Source organism: Eurytemora carolleeae, unplaced genomic scaffold (assembly GCF_000591075.1).
Source record: "Eurytemora carolleeae unplaced genomic scaffold, Eaff_2.0 scaffold284, whole genome shotgun sequence".
Lineage (NCBI taxonomy): Eukaryota > Metazoa > Arthropoda > Copepoda > Calanoida > Temoridae > Eurytemora > Eurytemora carolleeae.
Window position 1 is genome coordinate 186185 of NW_019396564.1, and position 19470 is coordinate 205654.

General features: G+C 31.4%; 2 protein-coding genes across 2 annotated transcripts in view; one reads left to right on the top strand and one right to left on the bottom strand.

Moving 5' to 3' along the window:
- Positions 1 to 4: 4 nt before the first annotated feature.
- On the bottom strand, positions 5 to 9720 carry LOC111705558 (putative leucine-rich repeat-containing protein DDB_G0290503). The gene is made up of 8 exons (XM_023478147.1): positions 9464 to 9720; positions 6687 to 6732; positions 4760 to 6364; positions 4214 to 4367; positions 3179 to 3274; positions 2544 to 2602; positions 1111 to 1178; positions 5 to 568 (listed from the first exon to the last, which is right to left on the bottom strand). Exons 1-8 carry the CDS (start codon positions 9685 to 9687, stop codon positions 493 to 495), a joined length of 2328 nt encoding a protein of 775 aa, XP_023333915.1. The 5' UTR covers positions 9688 to 9720; the 3' UTR covers positions 5 to 492.
- A 9587-nt stretch (positions 9721 to 19307) lies between these two features.
- Positions 19308 to 19470, top strand: part of LOC111705554 (uncharacterized) — a 6867-nt gene continuing 6704 nt past the window's right edge. The window contains exon 1 of the mRNA XM_023478143.1: positions 19308 to 19393. Coding sequence (XP_023333911.1) covers positions 19346 to 19393 — 48 coding nt within the window. The 5' untranslated portion in view covers positions 19308 to 19345. The remainder of the gene's footprint in view (positions 19394 to 19470) is intronic.

Genomic DNA, 19470 nt, shown 5'->3' on the forward strand with positions numbered 1-19470 from the left:
TAACTGAAATTGAATAGATATATTTCAGATTTATAAATTCATATTTACATTCTGTATTGTATGCTTCTTCTGATTAGTCGCCTTAAACCCAATATGTCTTTGCAACCTGATGGTGCAAACCTTGAATTAATTAATTAATTAAAACATATAACAGAATATTCATATAGAGAAAAGGTCTGACACATATTGGGATATTTAGAGTTTGTGAAAGTGTTCAGTACTCCATGAAGAAAAAGCCAAATTAACAGGGATAAGTTTTATCGAAAAAGCGCAATTTCAAGTGTTCAATTTGTTAATAATGAACAAAATCTGTAAACAAAATGATTGTTTTGAAAATGATCATTTTTGAAAATTATCGTTTTTGAAAAGGATGAATTTAAGAAGATTAATTAAGAGACATTAGAGACGACTGTACGCATTTGTTTTGGGGTGAGCCGAAATTTAATTCTCAATCTTTGCGGATCACCCGGCAGCTTCTTCTCTGAACTCCCATTATCCCATTATCAAAGGCGGCATTGAAAAGTCGTCTTTGGTTTCCAATCCAAAACTGTGTACTGTTCCGTTGGACCTAAAAAAAAAACTATATACACAGTGATCCCTTTAAAACTTTGGAATATAAAGGTATGATTTTAAATTGTTCAATAAAATTGAGAATTGTGCAGTTTATACACTGGGCACCAAATAAGTTGATTTACCAGCTACCTAGACTGACATGTATGTAAATTAAAGTCATTAATGTCGTCTTCATATTCCATAGTTTTGTGGGGATGACATTATATGATTAAAAGATTAAGTTTTGTATATATAAATTTATTCACAAGGTCCAATTCCGATCAGATTAATATAAAATAGTGAGAGGTAACTGAACTCGGCTAATTGAAACAATTTTTATTTTGTTTTCTCTACTACATTGTCGAGTGTGGAAATAGTAAAAATGTCCAAGTTTAACTACTTCTTGCTTTTAAAGGGAGTATGAGTATTATCATCTTTGCATGTAGGGTCCTTTGAAATTACGCTTACAGTCCCTTTAAACAATTTTGTACATTTTTTTCATTTTTTTGATCTCGTGGGACACTGGCTTTAATATTTGTCATGAATTAAAGTACTCACCTCACACTTTTAATACTTTTATTATCATCATCATCAAAATATCCCATAGCCAACCTCCGTGACAAAATCTAGAAACAATTAATAAAGTTTTTTATTTTCTTCTTTTTTATCAAACTTAATAATAAAAAGTCAGAAGAAATTGTTCACACTAAATTCCACAACGTAAACATTCAAAATAAACACTGTAATACACTTTTTAGGTATTGAGTCTTTGCCACAAACTCTAATTGTTTAAGCCCTATATCTTTTCACCCCAATGTCGTAGACATTAGACATCTTTATACTCTAATGATGAATTCTGTTAGATCAAATAATAGATTCACAAAGGCAAAGTACTAATGCAAGGAAAGTTATTTCAGAGGTGTACGCATTTTTTGTACTGCAGTGTACTGTCTTTGGGCGGAAAAGTAAACACAAGACGGATGTCACAGTCTGACATGGAATCAATTTTCACAAAAATAATCCTTGAAATATTCTGGTCCTAAGAAATTATTATGTGAATTTTCAAAATTAACAAAATTAAATGCTTTGATCTTCCTCGAATACTAAACGAACACTGATGCATCTATTCTTGTTTACAAATTCCACCAACAGAGGACTGGTTTCAATATGTACGCAGAGTATACGCAACCACAATTAACTTTCCTTGCAATAGTACCTTGTACAAGGGTAGCTTTAAAACTATGTCTAACTATGCTTAATATGTAGAAGTCATTTTTCCAGCCGATATTCTCCATATTGTTTCTTTAGCATAAATCCAAAAATAAGATAGAGAAGCCACAATGGAAAGTATTCAATTTTTTAAGTTAAAATCATGGATACCTTAATTTTTTTCAGACAAAGGTTTAATGCACCGTTTTAAGTTGGACATTATATGCTACTGTTTAAATTAATATTGCCTTGAAATTAAGTACAGGGTGTCCCAATAAACATGAGAATTCAGTGACGAATTCGATATCGTCTTTTTAAATAATTCTTTGATTTAGTATAGTGATAACTAATGAGAAAGCTGTAATCTGTAAGAGTTTCGTCTGCTATGTTTACAATTTGTTTGTTTATGTTTTGACTGCATACGGTTGTACTTAGTAAAACAAGAAAATTGCAGAATACAAACAGAGTAAACTTGTCCGTCTTCACTGTTCATCGTGCGGAGACATTATAGACACATCTTTACAGTCTTTTACCGTTTTCATAAAATAAACTCTAGCAGACATAATAATATTATTGCTTTTGAAATTAGGTATTACAATGCTAATTCATAACAAAGACGATATCGAATTCGTCACTGAATTCCCATATTTTTTGAGACACCCTGTATTTTAGATTTTATTCCAAAATAAATGTATCTTTGTGCAAAAAAACGCTTTTAAGACTTAAATTTTTTATATTGAAGTTGAGATGGAAAAAAAAACTTCTATGGGAAAATGTACCACCTGTGAGATATCAAAATCTAGACTGTTCAGCTGCCAACCACTTTTTCTCTGAGCTGAACCTAAATCCACAGAGTTTGTATAAAACGAACATTTTATAATGTAGTGTACATAGTTATGTATTATTTTGGTAACTTAATGTATTTCGTAATTTGGTCATGTATTTGTAATTTGGTCATGTATTTGTAATTTGGTCATCTAATTTGTAATTGGTCATGTATTTGTAATTTGGTCATCTAATTTGTAATTTGGTCATGTATTTTGTAATTTGGTCATGTATTTTGTAATTTTTTCATGTATTTTGTAATTTTGTCATGTATTTGTAATTTGGTCATGTATTTCGTAATTTGGTCATGTATTTTGTAATTTGTTCATGTATTTGTAATTTGGTCATGTAATTTGTAATTTTGTCATGTATTTGAAATTTGGTCATGTATTTCGTAATTTGGTCATGTATTTTGTAATTTGTTCATGTATTTGTAATTTGGTCATGTGCTTTATAATTTGGTCATGTATTTTGTAATTTGGTCATGTATTCTGTATTTGGTCATGTATTCTGTATTTGGTATGTATTTTGAAATTTGTCCATATAATTTTAACTGCGTTAAAGTTTTGGCTTTAAAAATATAAGAAAGTGCCTGCAGCCCAGATACTCTGTGTATCGACTGGTTTTAAACTGTATTTCCGGTTTTTGATCGCATCCAGTACACCCTCATTTAGTACCATACAGGAACCTAAATATTACAGTGTATTTAAAAGTATACTTAATTTTAAGAGTAGGTAAATACCCTACTCCATAACGGTTTCTTGAACCCGTATCTATCCAGGTACAGTTCAGTTTCACTAAGCTATCAATGGTTAAACCCAGATACGATATTGTCAGCTATCGATGTCAGTATGGACACTAGCTTAGCTATCAATTTCAACTAGAACATGAGCTCTTAATCGATCAACGCCAAGCCAATGGGCATGATCAGCTATCAATGTCTACAGAGACAGAAGCACGTAACTATTAATGCCTCACCAACGGGTACTCATTCGTTTAGGAACAAGGACATGATTACTCTATCACAGAAATCAAAGCGGAGTCTCTATATTAACTAATGTATTTGAGGTTTCTACGTTACAAGTTAAAGTTAAAACGAAATTACAATTTCTCTAAGGAGTTATCCATATCACATGATTAAGATAATCATGTTACCTATTTACAGCACAGTTAGAAATATACGCAATTAAGATCATGCTACCTATTTATTTGAAGCGGAGTTTAAATAAATAATGGGTTTTGTAGAGGTTTCCAAATGTAGGTAAGTAATAATGTACAACGTAATTCAGGTTTACAAATATTGTAATACGCGATATTTATTACAGGTGTATTGCAAAATTTCGCACTATTCTGCGCAATACAAAGGTATAGTTACGCGCATTTCTGAACAGTTGTGTGAAATTCTGCCCAACGGAATTCCAATTTAAAATCCTAGTTTTAATTGCTGTGTACAAGATTTTGTAGTTGTAGGTTATTTTCTCAGATATAATAATAATAATAATCTTATAATAGTTTAATTATGAATATGCTTTTAAAAGAAACCCTAACATTTTTTTTGTAATATCAAATAAAAGCATTTCGTAGTTCTAAATCATAATTTTGATTTTTCTAATATGTTTTTGTTTACCTCTGCTATCAACTGAATGGTGAATATCATTTGGAACTGATTTAGCTCTTTTTGCTTTCCTTCTAATCTGGGATTTGAGATTGGAGAAGAAGTTGGTTGGAGGTGGTGGTGGTGGAGGAGGAGGAGGACACTCAGGGGTTAAATTAATCATGTCCTAAACATAATACAGTCTTCATGAGATATTGCTTAAAGACCCAGGCTACTATAAAAAGTTTAATAATGTTTAAGAATGAATAGATCTTAAAGCGTTGCAAGTGTTTCAAAAAAATTAGCTTATGAGAAAATACACAACAATTGCTCTACACGGGATTTTAGTATTTTTCTTCAGCACAAAACTGTTATTGATTTTTGCTTGAGAGCTTGTACCCTTTGAATCAGTGTGTGGGGCGGGGCCATAAAATAAAACTGTTATTAACTGTTAAAAATTTATTAGAATAATTTGTCTAAATTTTATCCCGATTTTTATAAAACTGTCAAATAATCAAAAATTCTTCTGGACTTCAAATCAAATTTAAAAATGTTATCTTTAAGTTTTTTCTAGCTCACCTCAATCTCCTTATTCTGTTTCTTCAAAAAAAATATTTCTTCTCGAGATCGTTTCAATTCTTCCATCATTGAAAAGGATTCTCTTCTTTCAGATCTTAATTCCTCTTCTAGAGATGTAAACTCAATCTTAAACCTGGCAAATTCATCTTTCTGGTTCTTTATATCATTTAATTGGGTCAAACATTCTTCTTCTTGGATCTTTAATTTATCTTCTTTACTCTGCAGTTCATCTTCTTTACTCTGCAGTTCATCTTCTTTACACTGCAGTTCATCTTCTTTACTCTGCAGTACGTCTTCTTTACTCTGAAGTTTATCTTCTTTACTCTGCAGTTCATCTTCTTTACTCTGCAGTTCATCTTCTTTACACTGCAGTTCATCTTCTTTACTCTGCAGTTTATCTTCTTTACTCTGCAGTTCATCTTCTTTACTCTTCAGTTCATCTGCTTTATTCTGCAGTTTATCTTCTTTACTCTGCAGTTCATCTTCTTTACTCTGCAGTTCATCTTCTTTACTCTTCAGTTCATCTTCCTTACTCTGAAGTTTATCTTCTTTACTTTTCAGTTCATCTTCTTTAATCTGCAGTTCAACTTCTTTAATCTGCAGTTCAACTTTTTTACTCTGCATTTCAACGTCTTTACTCTGCAGTTCATCATCTTTACTCTGCAGTTCATCTTCTTTACTCTGCAGTTTATCATCTTTACTCTTCAGTTCATCGTCTTTACTCTGTAGTTTAACTTCTTTACTCTGCAGTTCATCGTCTTTACTCTGCAGTTCATCCTCTTTATTCTGCAGTTTAACTTCTTTACTCTGCAGTTCATCTTCTTTACTCTGCAGTTCATCCTCTTTACTCTGCAGTTTAGCTTCTTTACTCTGCAGTTCATCTTCTTTACTCTGCAATTCATCTTCTTTATTCTTCAGTTTAACTTCTTTACTCTGCAGTTCATCGTCTTCACTCTGCAGTTCATCATATTTACTCTGCAGTTCATCGTCTTTGCTTTGCTGCTCATCGTCTTTACTCTGTAGTTCATCGTCTTTACTCTGCAGTTCATCATCTTTACTTTGAAGTTCATTGTCTTTTCTCTGCAGTTCATCGTCTTTACTCTTCAGTTCATCGTCTTTACTCTGCAGTTCATCATCTTTACCCTGCAGTTCATTGTCTTTACTCTGCAGTTCATCGTCTTTACTCTGCAGTTCATCATCTTTACTCTGAAGTTCATCGTCTTTACTCTGCAGTTCATCGTGTTTATCCTGCAGTTCAACTTCTTTACTCTGCATTACATCGTCTTTACTCTGAAGTTCATTATCTTTACTCTTCAGTTCATCGTCTTTACTCTGCAGTTCATCGTCTTTACTCTGCAGTTCATCGTCTTTACACTGTTGTTCATCTTCTTTATCCTGCAGTTCAACTTCTTTACTCTGCAGTTCATTGTCTTTACTCTGCAGTTCATCGTCTTTACTCTGCAGTTCATCATCTTTACTCTGCAGTTCATCGTCTTTACTCTGTTGTTCATCTTCTTCATCCTGCAGTTTATCTTCTTTATCCTGCAGTTCAACTTCTTTACTCTGCAGTTCATCGTCTTTACTCTGCAGTTGATCTCGTTTATTCTAAGTTGTTATTTACATCAAATATACGTGAAAAACGGCTAAACAGAATACAGCCATTTTTTTCAGTATCTTTCATGACCCGAGGAAATGATCGGTAGAAATTGAAAATAAATAATCTGTCCGAAAGATATTAAAGAAGTTGAAACCCTTAATTTTTTCTGCTCATTATTTCTCAAGGATGAAAATATACCTGAAAGGAATTGAGTCTATTCTCTTTCGCACACGGGGAAACCCCTCTTGAAAGCCCCGTACCCCCATATTGAAATGAGGATAAAAACGCGATGTCCATCATCACTATTTAAAACAGCTAAATATACCTTACCTGCCAGTTCCTACAAACTGTACAGTTATGCTCTTCTGGACTTTTTCTATCATTTCAAACATATTATATATTTTAGTGATTTGCTTTAAAAACAGAAATACAATACGGAAATTGGATTTTTTAACCCTTTATGGGATTGTCGTCTTCATTTATTAGTGTCCCTCTATAATAAGATTGATTCACATCGGCATTCTAGAATTTTGACCTGATCAATATGGAATTAAAGTCGTTCATATGGCTTGTTAATTCTGATCAGTTCATGTTGAATCTATAAATATTCAGATTAGTTGAAAATTGTGTCAATAAAATAAGAAATTCTAAATTTTAGGTGTTCTATCTAGAAGTTAAAGGGACTGTAAGTGTAATTACAAGTAATTCTCCATTTAGAGAATTACGGGTATTGTAAACTTAGTTTTATATAGCCTCCATTCTGAAACATTCTAATCTTATTAAACCTTTATCTCTTTTTAGAAAAATTTTATATTATTTTTGTAATATGACCATAGGAAAAAATTAAGTTTCACGATAAAAGCTAAAATTGGCGTACAATTGTTAAAAGTACTGCATTAGTGTTTCTGTCATTGAAAACAGGCAAGGACTAGGGGGAGCTGAACGTTGCGGCAAGGACAATTTTTTTTTTAAAGATAATGGTCTTACAGCAAAAATTTAAGTATTGTAAAAATGACATTTTGCAAAAAATGACGTTTTGCAAGAATGACTTATTGCAAAAATTATATTTTGCAAAAATGACATATTGCAAAAATGATATTTTGCAAAAATGACATATTGTAAATATCAAATATTGCAAAAAGAAAAAAATGAAAAAATGACGCTGGAAAAAGTTCTACCTAGCGATTATACCGATAGCAAAGAAAAAAAGACAATCGCTGTTACCCTGTACTGTACTGTACTGTACTGTACTGTACTGTACTGTACTGTACTGTACTGTACTGTACTGTACTGTACTGTACTGTACTGTACTGAACTGTACTGTAGTTGTACATGAAATCAAAACTAAAGGAGCTACAATGTCACAAAGCCGTACCAGTAATATTGCATAAATTTCTGTCTAAATCACTGTGCTGCATTATGAATGAATATATCTCACACTTTAACAAGTTGCGTGCATTGTCTTAAAACCATCTTTATTGTTTAGACCGGAAACCAAGAAACTTCAGCGTTTGTTCAAATTAAAACAGAAAAGGGAGTGTCTCCGAAATTTCATGATTTTTTTCTGAAAAATACCAAAGTTTTTTTTCGAGACGGATGATAAAGATTTTAAAAAAGCTGTGACCTCAATTTGACATGATCTGGGTGTCTGTTAGGGTATTTGTGTCCAATAAACGTCAAAACGGCTAAACCGATCAGGCCTAAATTTGTTTGGGACCTCACGTGGCCCCAGGGAAGGTTTATGGCCAAACAACTTTAAATATGTAATCTTAAAATACCTTTTTTTTAAGTATTTAATTTAGCAAAATTTTGAAAATGGGCAAAAAAAATATTATGAAATCCGCATTTTTAAAAAAAATTTTATGCTATACAAAGAGAAAATGCTCATAGATAAAGCCACAATTAAAAGTTGAAAACGAAGATGAGCGCGAAGCGCCCTAAAAACCTAGTGTGAATAAAAAACAGGATTAAATAGAAAAAATCTAATTATTGTTTGTCTTTTAACCTACTTTTACGTATATTTACCACTCAGGATTTTCTATTTTGGCATCAATGCCATAAGCAGTTTACGAGATCTATAATTAATCATAGCAACTGAGGAAAATGACAGTGGAGCAATGCTATAAACAGAGTTACTCACGAAGGAATAAGACTTCAGTGACGACTGTACGGAATTTATACTGTCTGTTTCCTTATATTCATGATTCCCTGCAACTATGAACTTGGTTATTTCTTAGCGTTGTCATTAAGTAAGCCATTAGGTTACTTTATCTAAGGCAAAGGACATAATTTAACCGTGGGATCGTTTACGAGTTTCCAGAATCCTTACAGTCTTTTCCTTTGTGGGTATTATTAAATGTATTTAATGTTGATGTTGATAGTTTTATAAATCAAGTAGAATTGGTTAATGTACACTACACTGTTGATGTTGATAGTTTTATAAATCAAGTAGAATTGGTTAATGTACACTACACCAATTACTGTGTATCATCTTAGTTTGGTCTATTAAAATTATGGTAAACATTATTAATAAAAGGAACTGTAACATATGAGAATGATTTGTTTTAAATAAAAAAGATTTTTTTTGAGATCCAAGGCGTATGCTGCAACTTTCTGAATTTGTCTGGACACTACTTTCTTCGGTATGAGTAGTTTTTAACAATTTTCTCCTTATAGACGCAACAAATGAAAGTAAGATTAGAAGCAACCAAGATAGAATTTTTTTTTCTACTTATACCCCCTTTAATTTTTCGCGAACACTCCCTTTCAGAAAAAAGATACAAAGAGAACAATTATTTTGAGATGTGTTTTTTTAATTAAATTATTACATCAGAGATTAAAAACAAAACAGACAGAACACTAAATGTCGTCTATTCAAGATTTAGGGGTTTTTCGTACTCAAAAACCCTGAGGCAGAAGCCCAAAGTAGTCACGCGCATCCTCTGCTGAATGACAGAGAGAGGGCATATGCACGTAACTCATTTGGGATTCTGCCTTAGGGTAAAAGACGACATCTAGTATTCTATCTGTATTGTTATTAATCTATGGATTACATACAATCACGCCGACCTGACAAGTCCCTGAAAAGATATTTTTGAATATGTTTCCTTAATTTGTGAGGCTTCAGATCTTGTGTGAATACCATAATTTCAGATTTCAGATTTAAACTCTCGGCTTCATTTCCAGGACTTCTGTCTGATTCTGTGTACAGTGATTGGCCTGAATAAGGCCAGTCGGGAGAAAGGTTGAGACTTGAAAAAGAAGGTTTTCTTGTTTGATCATTCTCGGGTTGGTCGGGGGGAAGCCAATAATCTTCAAATCCATGGAACATATTTCTCTGAAACTTTTGAATTATGCATTTAGGGATCGAGAATTGATCTCCTTTTTTGAAGACTCACGTAAAAGATTAATTTTTTGTGGTAATTGTATTCTGTAGGGATAAATAAAGAAAAAGTTAAGTTGTCACAGTGAATATTGAGACCAAGAGATGCAGATTAGCGCCAATTAAAAGAAAGTTCTTTACCTTAAATTACATTGTTATTTTAGCCACCATGATAAGTCAAAGGAACTAAGTTTTCGCCCCAAAGGGAGTGACCGGCAATGTATGGTAGTTGAAACGAGAATGTAGTATTGAGGAAAAATTAAATTTTTAGGTTTCATTTGAGACATATAAAACTTTTTAATATCAATGGTGTTCAAAATCATCTTCGTGGATGGTTTTACGCTTTGAGAATCGATTTTTTTAAATTTACAAATAACGAGGACAAAAAATGTAATACAAATTTGACAGTAAACTAATTAGATGTTTAGGAACATATTTCTCAATTGAAATTTTCCCAATATATCAATGTTAGAATCAATTATTTCTTTTTAGAATCATTAATTGAATATCATATTCTGGCAATGAGACAATACAGAAACAAATATTTGGATAATATTAATTATTCAAAACCATTTTCCAACCCTTATGTTTCGTGGGACACCCTGCATATATCACTCGATAAGCAGAATACACACCAAAGAATCAGTTTTGTAAATGGTTGATGAGAAGATAAAAAGAATGTATGTTTTTTTTACAAAAAATATCAAGAACTACAAAATTTATAAAACATAATATTTTATAAAATTAAAATAAACGGTCATAAGCGTCATTTCAAGGGCAACCCTACACGCAAAAATTTACAAAAAGGTTTGTCTGATCAAGTTTAAATTAGATATCCATTTGTTTATTTTAGAAAATAGTTTAATTTCATTTGTGGTTTCTCTGAAAAAGTTATTTGCGCATTTCTGGAGACATTTTTGTCAAATAGAAAGTTGTAATTTTTGCATGGAGGGTCACATGAAATTACGCTTACGTCCCTCTAAGCATAGTTTACTGATCTGTTTGATGTTCAGGCGAGAACTAAAATATATATTTTCCTTCTCCCCAAATCCGTGAAACCATTCGACCATATCAGGAGGGGGAGGGGGGGGGAGGGCCTCTTTCCTTCCATTGTTATTATTTATGTTTATTCTCTTAGCTTTATTTGGTATTTTAAATATCTTCATACAGTCTGTTTTATTTCAATTATCTTCAGACATTTGTGCGACCCCCCCCCACTAGAAAAAGGCCTTTGAGAAGAATGTGCAAAGCTCAATTTTTCAAGGCCAGCTCATTTAAAAAAAAATTAAACCGATAACTTTAATAGTTTGGGTGCTAGGGAGGGTTCAAAAAATGAAAAATATCTTTTTTGTTTTAAACAAATATCAATGAGTGATACATGTTTCCCCAATTTTTCAAGGGCTTTTCAAAAATACAGTTTTTAGATCTGCAGCTTTAGTCACAAAAAATTAGTGGGTTATTTTAGATTTTTTTTAAAAGACAGGACTGTTTTCCAACCTGTACCCAACCCTTTACAATAAAATTTTTTTTTTACAAAAATCCTTTCAAATTTCTGTTCATTAAAAATTCCACGATGATAGTGTCCAAAATAAGAGTGATAGGACAAAAAAACTGCAGGGGGGCGCCAAACGCCCCCCCAGCCTGTTTAGGGTTAAGCTTTAATGCTTTAAAGGGACAGTCGAGCAAAGTGCAAGTGCCCATTAATTTGGTTTTTTTACGGATTAACGATAAAATTGATGAAATTCTTAAAGTTCTGTTCAATTTTGTCAGTAGAATATTGTGTATTATCCTGTCCAATAAAAAAACCTGACCTAATTTAGGATTAGAAATGAATTCACGATGGTACCCATCATATCTTTGTCTGTTTAAGGACCTAGGGAGATATCATGAGTGAGTTAGAGCGATAAAATCAAAGCTTAGGGCGTTCCGACACTTCAAAGTTGACCCTGTCTTAAAAATTGATGAGACTTTTTATAAGCAGGCTGAATCTATGTGAAGGTGTCCCACGAAACATGACAGTTGGTAAATAATTTTAAATGTCTTCTTCCAATTATACTGTAATAGATATTAAAGACTTTTTGCATTTTTTCGTTAAAAAATCTTTTACTAAAATATATTTTACTTTGAAATCAATTTTATTTTAATATGACAACCATTAAATATTCTTATAATTATCTTTGGTATTAAACAACTTAAGTAATTATGGAAGAAGACATTCTAAATTATTCACCAACTTTCATGTTTCGTGGGACACCCTGTAGCTGGCTGGGAAACCCAGCTTTGCCTGAAACTAAATTTTCTCTAAAAAAGTAAACCCTCTCAAGTACAGTCCCGTGGTCTTATCGAGTTTCCCAATCGAAATTCCAGAAAAATCTGGGTTCGTGAGTTATGATTGGACAGCTAAACTAAAAGACAGACAGAAATTACTTTTTATTCATAGATAATGGTCTTGATGTGAACTTTTATTAAGTGTTTTAGTGTTCATAAACTTTTATTTGTTTTCTTATTGAAAGCAAAAACGAAAGTTCAGAGATTGGAACTTTTGTTCAGAGATTGGAACTTTTGTTCAGAGATTGAAACTTTTGTTCAGAGATTGGAACTTTTGTTCAGAGATTGGAACTTTTGTTCAGAGATTGGAACTTTTGTGTTGGAAATCTCAGAATCAAGCAAGACAAACTGGGAATCACAGTTTTATTGCGTAATTGCAATTGTTTATAACGTCATTTCACACAAAAGTTGACTTTACAGATATATTTTCAGTTATATTTAAAATACATTAATATACGAATTTGTAAATTTTCTAATGCCATATATCTTTGCAACCCATTGTGGGAGACCTTTGAAATTTCAAACTATGAATTGTTCGACCAAATACTGTAAGTTTAAAAATCAAAGGTTTACATGTTCAGGTTGCAAAGATGTAGAGATTAGAAAGTCAGATTTTTTGGCAAGAACTCCATTCCTTTGCTATCCTATTACTTATACATTAAATTAATTTTCACACAAAATATTAAATTCTATTTTATTTATATCAAAAACGTTTAGATAAAGTGATATTTTTATCAATAGTGTTTTTAAAAATTAAATTATGATTGCTATTTGACCGATAATATTAATTTAATAAATATTTTGCTTTAAACCTAATCTAAAACATTTTTAATCCCTAACATTAAAAGGAGAATTTAAATCTAGGAAAATTGTGAGTTTTGCCTAAAAATTGCACTTCTGTCATTAGTTTACAATGATATTTATTAGATCAGGATATATATTTAGTTGATCATGATATAACAAAAACCACAATAGAACAGAGTCATTCTCGAGAAATGAATCCAGCTTTTTTAACCCTATTCCTGCTGGGGGGTGGGGGGGGGGGGGGAAATTTGACGTGAACGTATAAAATGCCTTTTTTTTGCTGAAAAATAGGTGAATTTTTTATTAACATAGGTATGGTAATCTTGATAAAAAAAAATATTTAACAAGAAATTCAACTTTAAAAATCTTTAAATTGCCTCTTTTTTTTCTTTAAGACTTGCTCAAGTTTTTTGTCTTGGAAGTGACGGTAGTTTGAAAATGAAAAAAAAATAATAAATATTGAAATTAAGATTTTGAAAAATCAGTTGTAGTGAGGGTAGTTTTTATTTAAATAAAATTCTTGAATAAATGTTTTTAAAAAAGTTTCAACTTGTCGGTGGTAGTAAGGGTAGTGGGGAATTGAAAAATAAATTATTGAATAAATGTTGATAAAAAAGTTTCAACAAGTCGGTGGTAGTGAGGGTAGTTTAAAATAAAATAAAAATTTTGAAAAAAATGTTGATGTATAGATTTTAAAAAGTCGGAGGTAGTGAGGGTAGTGGCAAATTGAAAAATAAATTCTTGAATAAATGTTGATAAAAAAGCTTCAACTTGTCGGAGGTAGTAAGGGGAATTGAAAAATAAATTATTGAATAAATGTTTATAAAAAAATTTCAACTTGTCGGTGGTAGTGAGGGTAGTGGGGAATTGAAAAAATAAATTATTGAATAAATGTTTATAAAAAAAGTTTCAACTTGTTGGTGGTAGTGAGGGTAGTTTAAAATAAAAAGAAAATTTTGAAAAAAATTTTGATATATAGATTTTAAAAAGTCGGAGGTAGTGAGGGTAGTGGGGAATTGAAAAATAAATTATTGAATAAATATTGATAAAAAAGTTTCAACTTGTCGGTGGTAGTGAGGGTAGTTTAAAATAAAATTTTTTTCAAAATTTTTATTACACTCTATTCATGAAGGTTAACTTGTAATTTCATAAATAATATAAATTTGCTCTTTTCCATTTAGAAGTTCGAGCTGCTCTTAGAGTCTCTGCTATGTTATCATCATTGTTATTCTCTCTGTTATCCTCATGGTTATCACCATTGTTATCATCACTTTCATCATCATTGTTATCATCATTGTTATCATCATTGTTATCATCATTGTTATCATCATTATTATCCTCATAGTTATCCTCATAGTTATCATCATTGTTATCATCATTGTTATCATCATTTTATCATTATTGTTATCATCATTGTTATCTCAATTGTTATCATCATTGTTATCATCATTATTATCATCATAGTTATCATCATTGTAACATCCATATTCCATTAAGAAGTTAGAAATCGAGTATTTGCCACAAATTATAATCCCTATATCTTAGCAACCCAAAGAACCTTATATATTTAAAACTCTGTCAGATCATACAATCTAAGTTTTAAATATGTAAGGTTTACACCATCAGGTTGCAAAGATATTGGGATTTAAAAATCAGATTTTGTGGCAAAGACTCAATTCCTTTCAATAAAAAATGATGTTCAACCTCCATAAAAGTTTTGAAGAGTTTGAAAAATCGAAATTAAATCGTCGAATCAAAATATTACGGAAAAATTGCAAACCCTATTTATGTCTCTAAAAGTGTCACGACCTACAGTTTACAATCACTGGAGAATCATTTATTCACTGAACGATTATCCTTTGCAATTCTAGTCAATTCCCCCCCCCCCATCCTCAATCAAAAATTCGACTTACGGTGGAAAAATAAAATGTTCTTTTTTTGGTTAGTCCCGCTCTACAATTTCAGAAGAAAATCGCAGATTCATAAAAGAGCCGAAACATATCTTTTAAATTTTATCAACAAAATTAACGATTAATTGGTCAGAATCACAGAACAGAATGGGTTCAAGAGACCAAGACGTTTGAATCAGTGTGAAGTGCACATTTCCTAGAACCTAATGCTCTAAACTTTGATATTTCAAAATTAGATTATTTGATTTAACAGAATTCATAGTTTGAAATATCAAAGGTCTACTACGACATTGGGTTGCATAGTTATAGGGGTTAGAAAATTTAAGCTTGTTGCAAAAACTTTATTCTTAAGCCAAACTTGACTTTAATATGATCTTATTTTTTGAGGGAACACTTGAGTACCCCGCCCGGGTAACAAAGACTAAAAAATTAGATTTTTTTTTCAAAAATCGAAATATATTTTTTTTCTAATTTTTTTTCTAAAGTCTTGTTTCCACGGGCAACGCTGGGCCCTTCAGCTAGTAATTTCATAAAAATGGTAAGTCCATACCAGCCACCCCCCCCCCCCTCGGGCAGTTAATTATTATATAAGTGTTGACGAATATCAACCCACGGTAAACCACAAAACCAATACAGGGAAACCAAGAGTCGAAGACCTTTTAGGGTTTCCAAATTTGCGAAAAAAATGTAATTTTAACGAAATTCGCAAAGAGAAATTATTTTCGCTAAAATAAACGAAAATTTTCGAATTCGTTCTTATTCTTATTCTTATTGGCTACGAGCTTTTCAACGTCAATGTCTAAAAATTACCGAAGTAAAAATGTAAAAATGTGGAAGATATTTTTATTCTTGAAAAGTGCTGAATTCTAACATATTGCTTCATTGTCATCTGCAGCATTAATCAGCAACACACTTTTACAGTAAAAACAAGATTTAAGGTTTAAAGGTACTGTTGTAAATCGGATATTCCATTTATATTAAAGTGTTCCCTTTAAAATATTGCCCAAGCGGTTTCGGGGATTTGAAACAAATAGCATAATAATAATAGCATATTTTATGAATTTTTCATACTTAATGAGTTAAAAGAAGGCAATTTCACCTTTCCTTCGATCTTGCCTTGTCAAGTTCTTATAGATGAAATAACAGTTCATCGACATTTCAAATGTGTGATTTCAAAATAAATTTTGTTAAAACTAGCCAGGCCTTTTTTTAAATATATTAATTTATTTACGTCTTAGAAAAACGAATTTAATTTGTTTTGTGTCTGATTTATTTCATGGTCAACACAATTTTTGTATTTCATGGATCAACGATTTTCAAAATGTAATCTGTTTTATTGTTGAAAATCTATATTATTATTGAAAATCTTTATTATTATTGAAAATTGTCATTATCATTTAAAATCTTTATTATTTTGAAAATCGTCATTATTATTTAAAAACGTTATTATTTTGAAAATCGTTAATATTTTCTAAAATTGTTTTTACTTTTAAAATCGTTATTATTATTTTAAATCGTTATTATTTTGATAATTGTTATTATTTTGAAAATCGCCGTTGATATTTAAAATCGTTATTATTATATTAAATCGTTTAGGATAAATAGTAGTAGTATGCCCGATACACAACGATACTTTTTGAACCTTTATCTGATCAAGGTTATAATGCAAGGAAAGTTAATTGCAGTTTTGCGTATACTCTGTGTACATATTGAAACCAGTTCTCTCCGGGCGGAATTTGTAAATAAAAATAGATGCCTCAGTGTTCGTTTAGTATCCGAGGAGGTTAAAAGCATTAAATTTGATAATTTTGATAATTCACAAAATAGTTTCCTATGACCAGAATATTTTATTGATTTTTTTATGTGAAAGATGAATCCCATGTCAGGCTGTAACATCCGTCTTGTGTTTACATTACCGCCCAGAGACAGTACACTGCAGTACAAAAGATGCGTACACTTCTGAAATAACTTTCCTTGCATTACATTCTTGTATCTGATCATCTGAAAAAGAACGGTAACTGGAAATTTCGTCGGCGGTCCATCTGATAGGTATTACTGGTGGAGTTTGGAATTCTTGTTTTAATCAGGAAAATAAAACTATCGAGCTTTTCCATTTTTTTTTCTTTTCAAATTTAGCAAGACAAAGTTATTGCATAATGTTTACTCTCTTTATCGTGAGTTTGCTTGACCCTAAAAAACCAGATTTACCCCAACCCTTTTGCATCCAAACATTCCTGGTAAAAGCTGGCTAGGAGTGGCTTGTCTCTAAATCTGCCTGTGAAATAACTGCCTGGAGTTTACTGCCTGATTTATCTAGTTTACATCTTATACCGAGGCCTGCAGGACACCTTCAATAATAATAAAAGAAAGATATCATCTTATTGCTTTCTTTAAAGGGAGTGTTCGCGAAAAATGAAAGGGAGTATAGGCGTAATGCGATAAAAAGCGCTTTTGATCGCTACTAGTTTTACTTCTATCTGTTGCGTCTATAAGGAGAAAATTGTTAAAGATGTCTCATACCGAATAACTTAGCTCCCATACAAATTCAGAAAATTGCACATATGACTCAGACCGTAAAAAATCAATTTAATTTCAAACAAATCATTCAGATATTACAACCTATAGTCATTTTTCGCGAACACTCCCTTTAATACTAAGGTTTTTTGAAATGTTGACCCTTCCTTGGGGTCATGTGAGTTACCACAAAAATTGGAGCCTGATCGGTTCAGCCGTTTTGACGTATATTTTTCACTACAGTCCACCGGATAAAAGTCGTCTTTGTTTAGCATTTTTTATTGAAAAACGACGCCAATGGTTATAATAATGTGTAACTGTTTTGATATAAAATGTGTCCCCATAGATAAATAAATAAACATAGATAGCTTATGTACGCAAAATCACCAAGAATTTTAGTCCGCGAACTCAAACTTCTAGGGGTCAAAGTGTACTTCACTGTAAAGTGGGATGGTTTGGTGTTTTAATGGATTTCATAATTATTAAACCACTCAGGAGTGAATTTTATTTTGAGAATATCAAATTATGGGGGGGGGGGTTGAGGTAGAACATTTAAGGGTCATAGCTCAATTATTTTTAAGTTCCTAGGTATTTTTGATTTTTCCTTGACAACTCCAGCTCTGTAAAAAATGACTCTTTTTTAAAAGTCAAGAAGTGTCAGATTGATTTTTTCAAAAATGAGATACCTAATTGATAAAAAATTTTGCTCTCTCTTATAGAGAAAATTTAATAAAGAAACAGAGTTTTTGCCAAAAACTCAAATTCATGTCGTTTTAAATATCAAAGACCATCAAGTTGTAAAGATATACGGCTTAAAAATCAGTCAAAGTGGCGAAGTTTCATAAATGATAAAAACAGTCTTAAACCTAGATTTAAAAACTTTGTGCATGAATGAAATCAAACTTTTATTGATAAAAAGATTTAGTCTACAATCACAATCACTGGTTTTGAAAAAGAATAATCTTTCTAAGCAAACGATCGGAGAGCTGGAAGATATTTATCTCTACAATCCGAATATTTTAACTTTTCATAACTCTTTGAAACAACTCCTCTAGAATTTTTCTTGCTGAACTGTGAAGAAGGTTTATAGTTTCTTCTAGTAAAGAGAACTTGTCTTTCATTTCGACAATCACAGATTCTAGACTGCGAATTTTTTCGTCGAGTTTTCTTTTTTGAGCTTTCAGGGAATAACTCTAATTTTGGAATTTTTTCCCTTTGCTCGTGTTTCCGTCATACATTTTCTTTAGCTTTTGAATAGCTGGGACAGCATAATTATATTCGTTCAAAACAGTTTCCAGGGAGCAGTTCTGAACAGCTCCGATAATGTTAAAAATTGAGGGAACAGCAGACTTTGACAACTTTTTCCCATTCACTTTTATATAACTAGGAAAATGTTCGTTGCAGGTAACATTCGGATTGTGTCTTTTCCAATCTACTAGGTTTAATAATTCCTCCCGAATAGAGTGTAAAATAACTCCGGGAATGGAACTATTTGAACAACAATATTTCACTGAGCAATATATCATATTGACGAGAACTGAAGAAGGACATGAGAAGGACTAAACTAACTTAAATTTCTCTCTACAGAACTCATGTACACCACAAGTACTCAATGACATAACAACAGCCAATGTTCACAACCGACCTAGTTAATCTATATAATAGGAATATCTTTAAAACATCTCTGTACATTTATATCTTTCAAGATGAAAAATGTCGTCTTATGCGCAATCTATCTTTATCTATGTGTGTTCCCTACATTTTCATAAGCAAAGGAACTGTGTCTTTGCCACAAACTCTGATTTCTTAATCCCAATATATTTTAATCCTGATGGCAATACCCATTGATATTTCAAACTTAGGTTATATGATCGATATGATCTAACCGAATTCATAGTATGACATGTCTCGGGTCTGCGATATAGGGTTGTATAGATTTAGAGATTAGAAAATCAGAGTTTGTGTCAAATGGTTTTTATTGTATTTCTATTATATTTAAGTAATATTTCTTTCAGATAAATGTTATTGCTTTCTCAGTTTAATATACAATAATGAAGAAAGGTTATTGCCTACTAGTTCTTTTTTACTCAACCATACTGGTATTATTATTATTTTTATTATTATTATTATTATTATTATTATTATTATTGTTATTAATATTATTATTATTAATATT

What these genes read in the sequence shown, in the direction of transcription:
- LOC111705558 (XM_023478147.1), bottom strand. Translation starts at nt 9,687, where the DNA reads ATGTTCCATGGATTTGAAGATTATTGGCTTCCCCCCGACCAACCCGAG. An exon ending in CTGAAGCCTCACAAATTAAG is followed by an intron (nt 6,733 to 9,463) that starts GAAACATATTCA and finishes TTGAAATGATAG; the next exon opens with AAAAAGTCCAGAAGAGCATA. An exon ending in TAGATTTTGATATCTCACAG is followed by an intron (nt 1,179 to 2,543) that starts GTGGTACATTTT and finishes AATTGTTTCTAG; the next exon opens with ATTTTGTCACGGAGGTTGGC.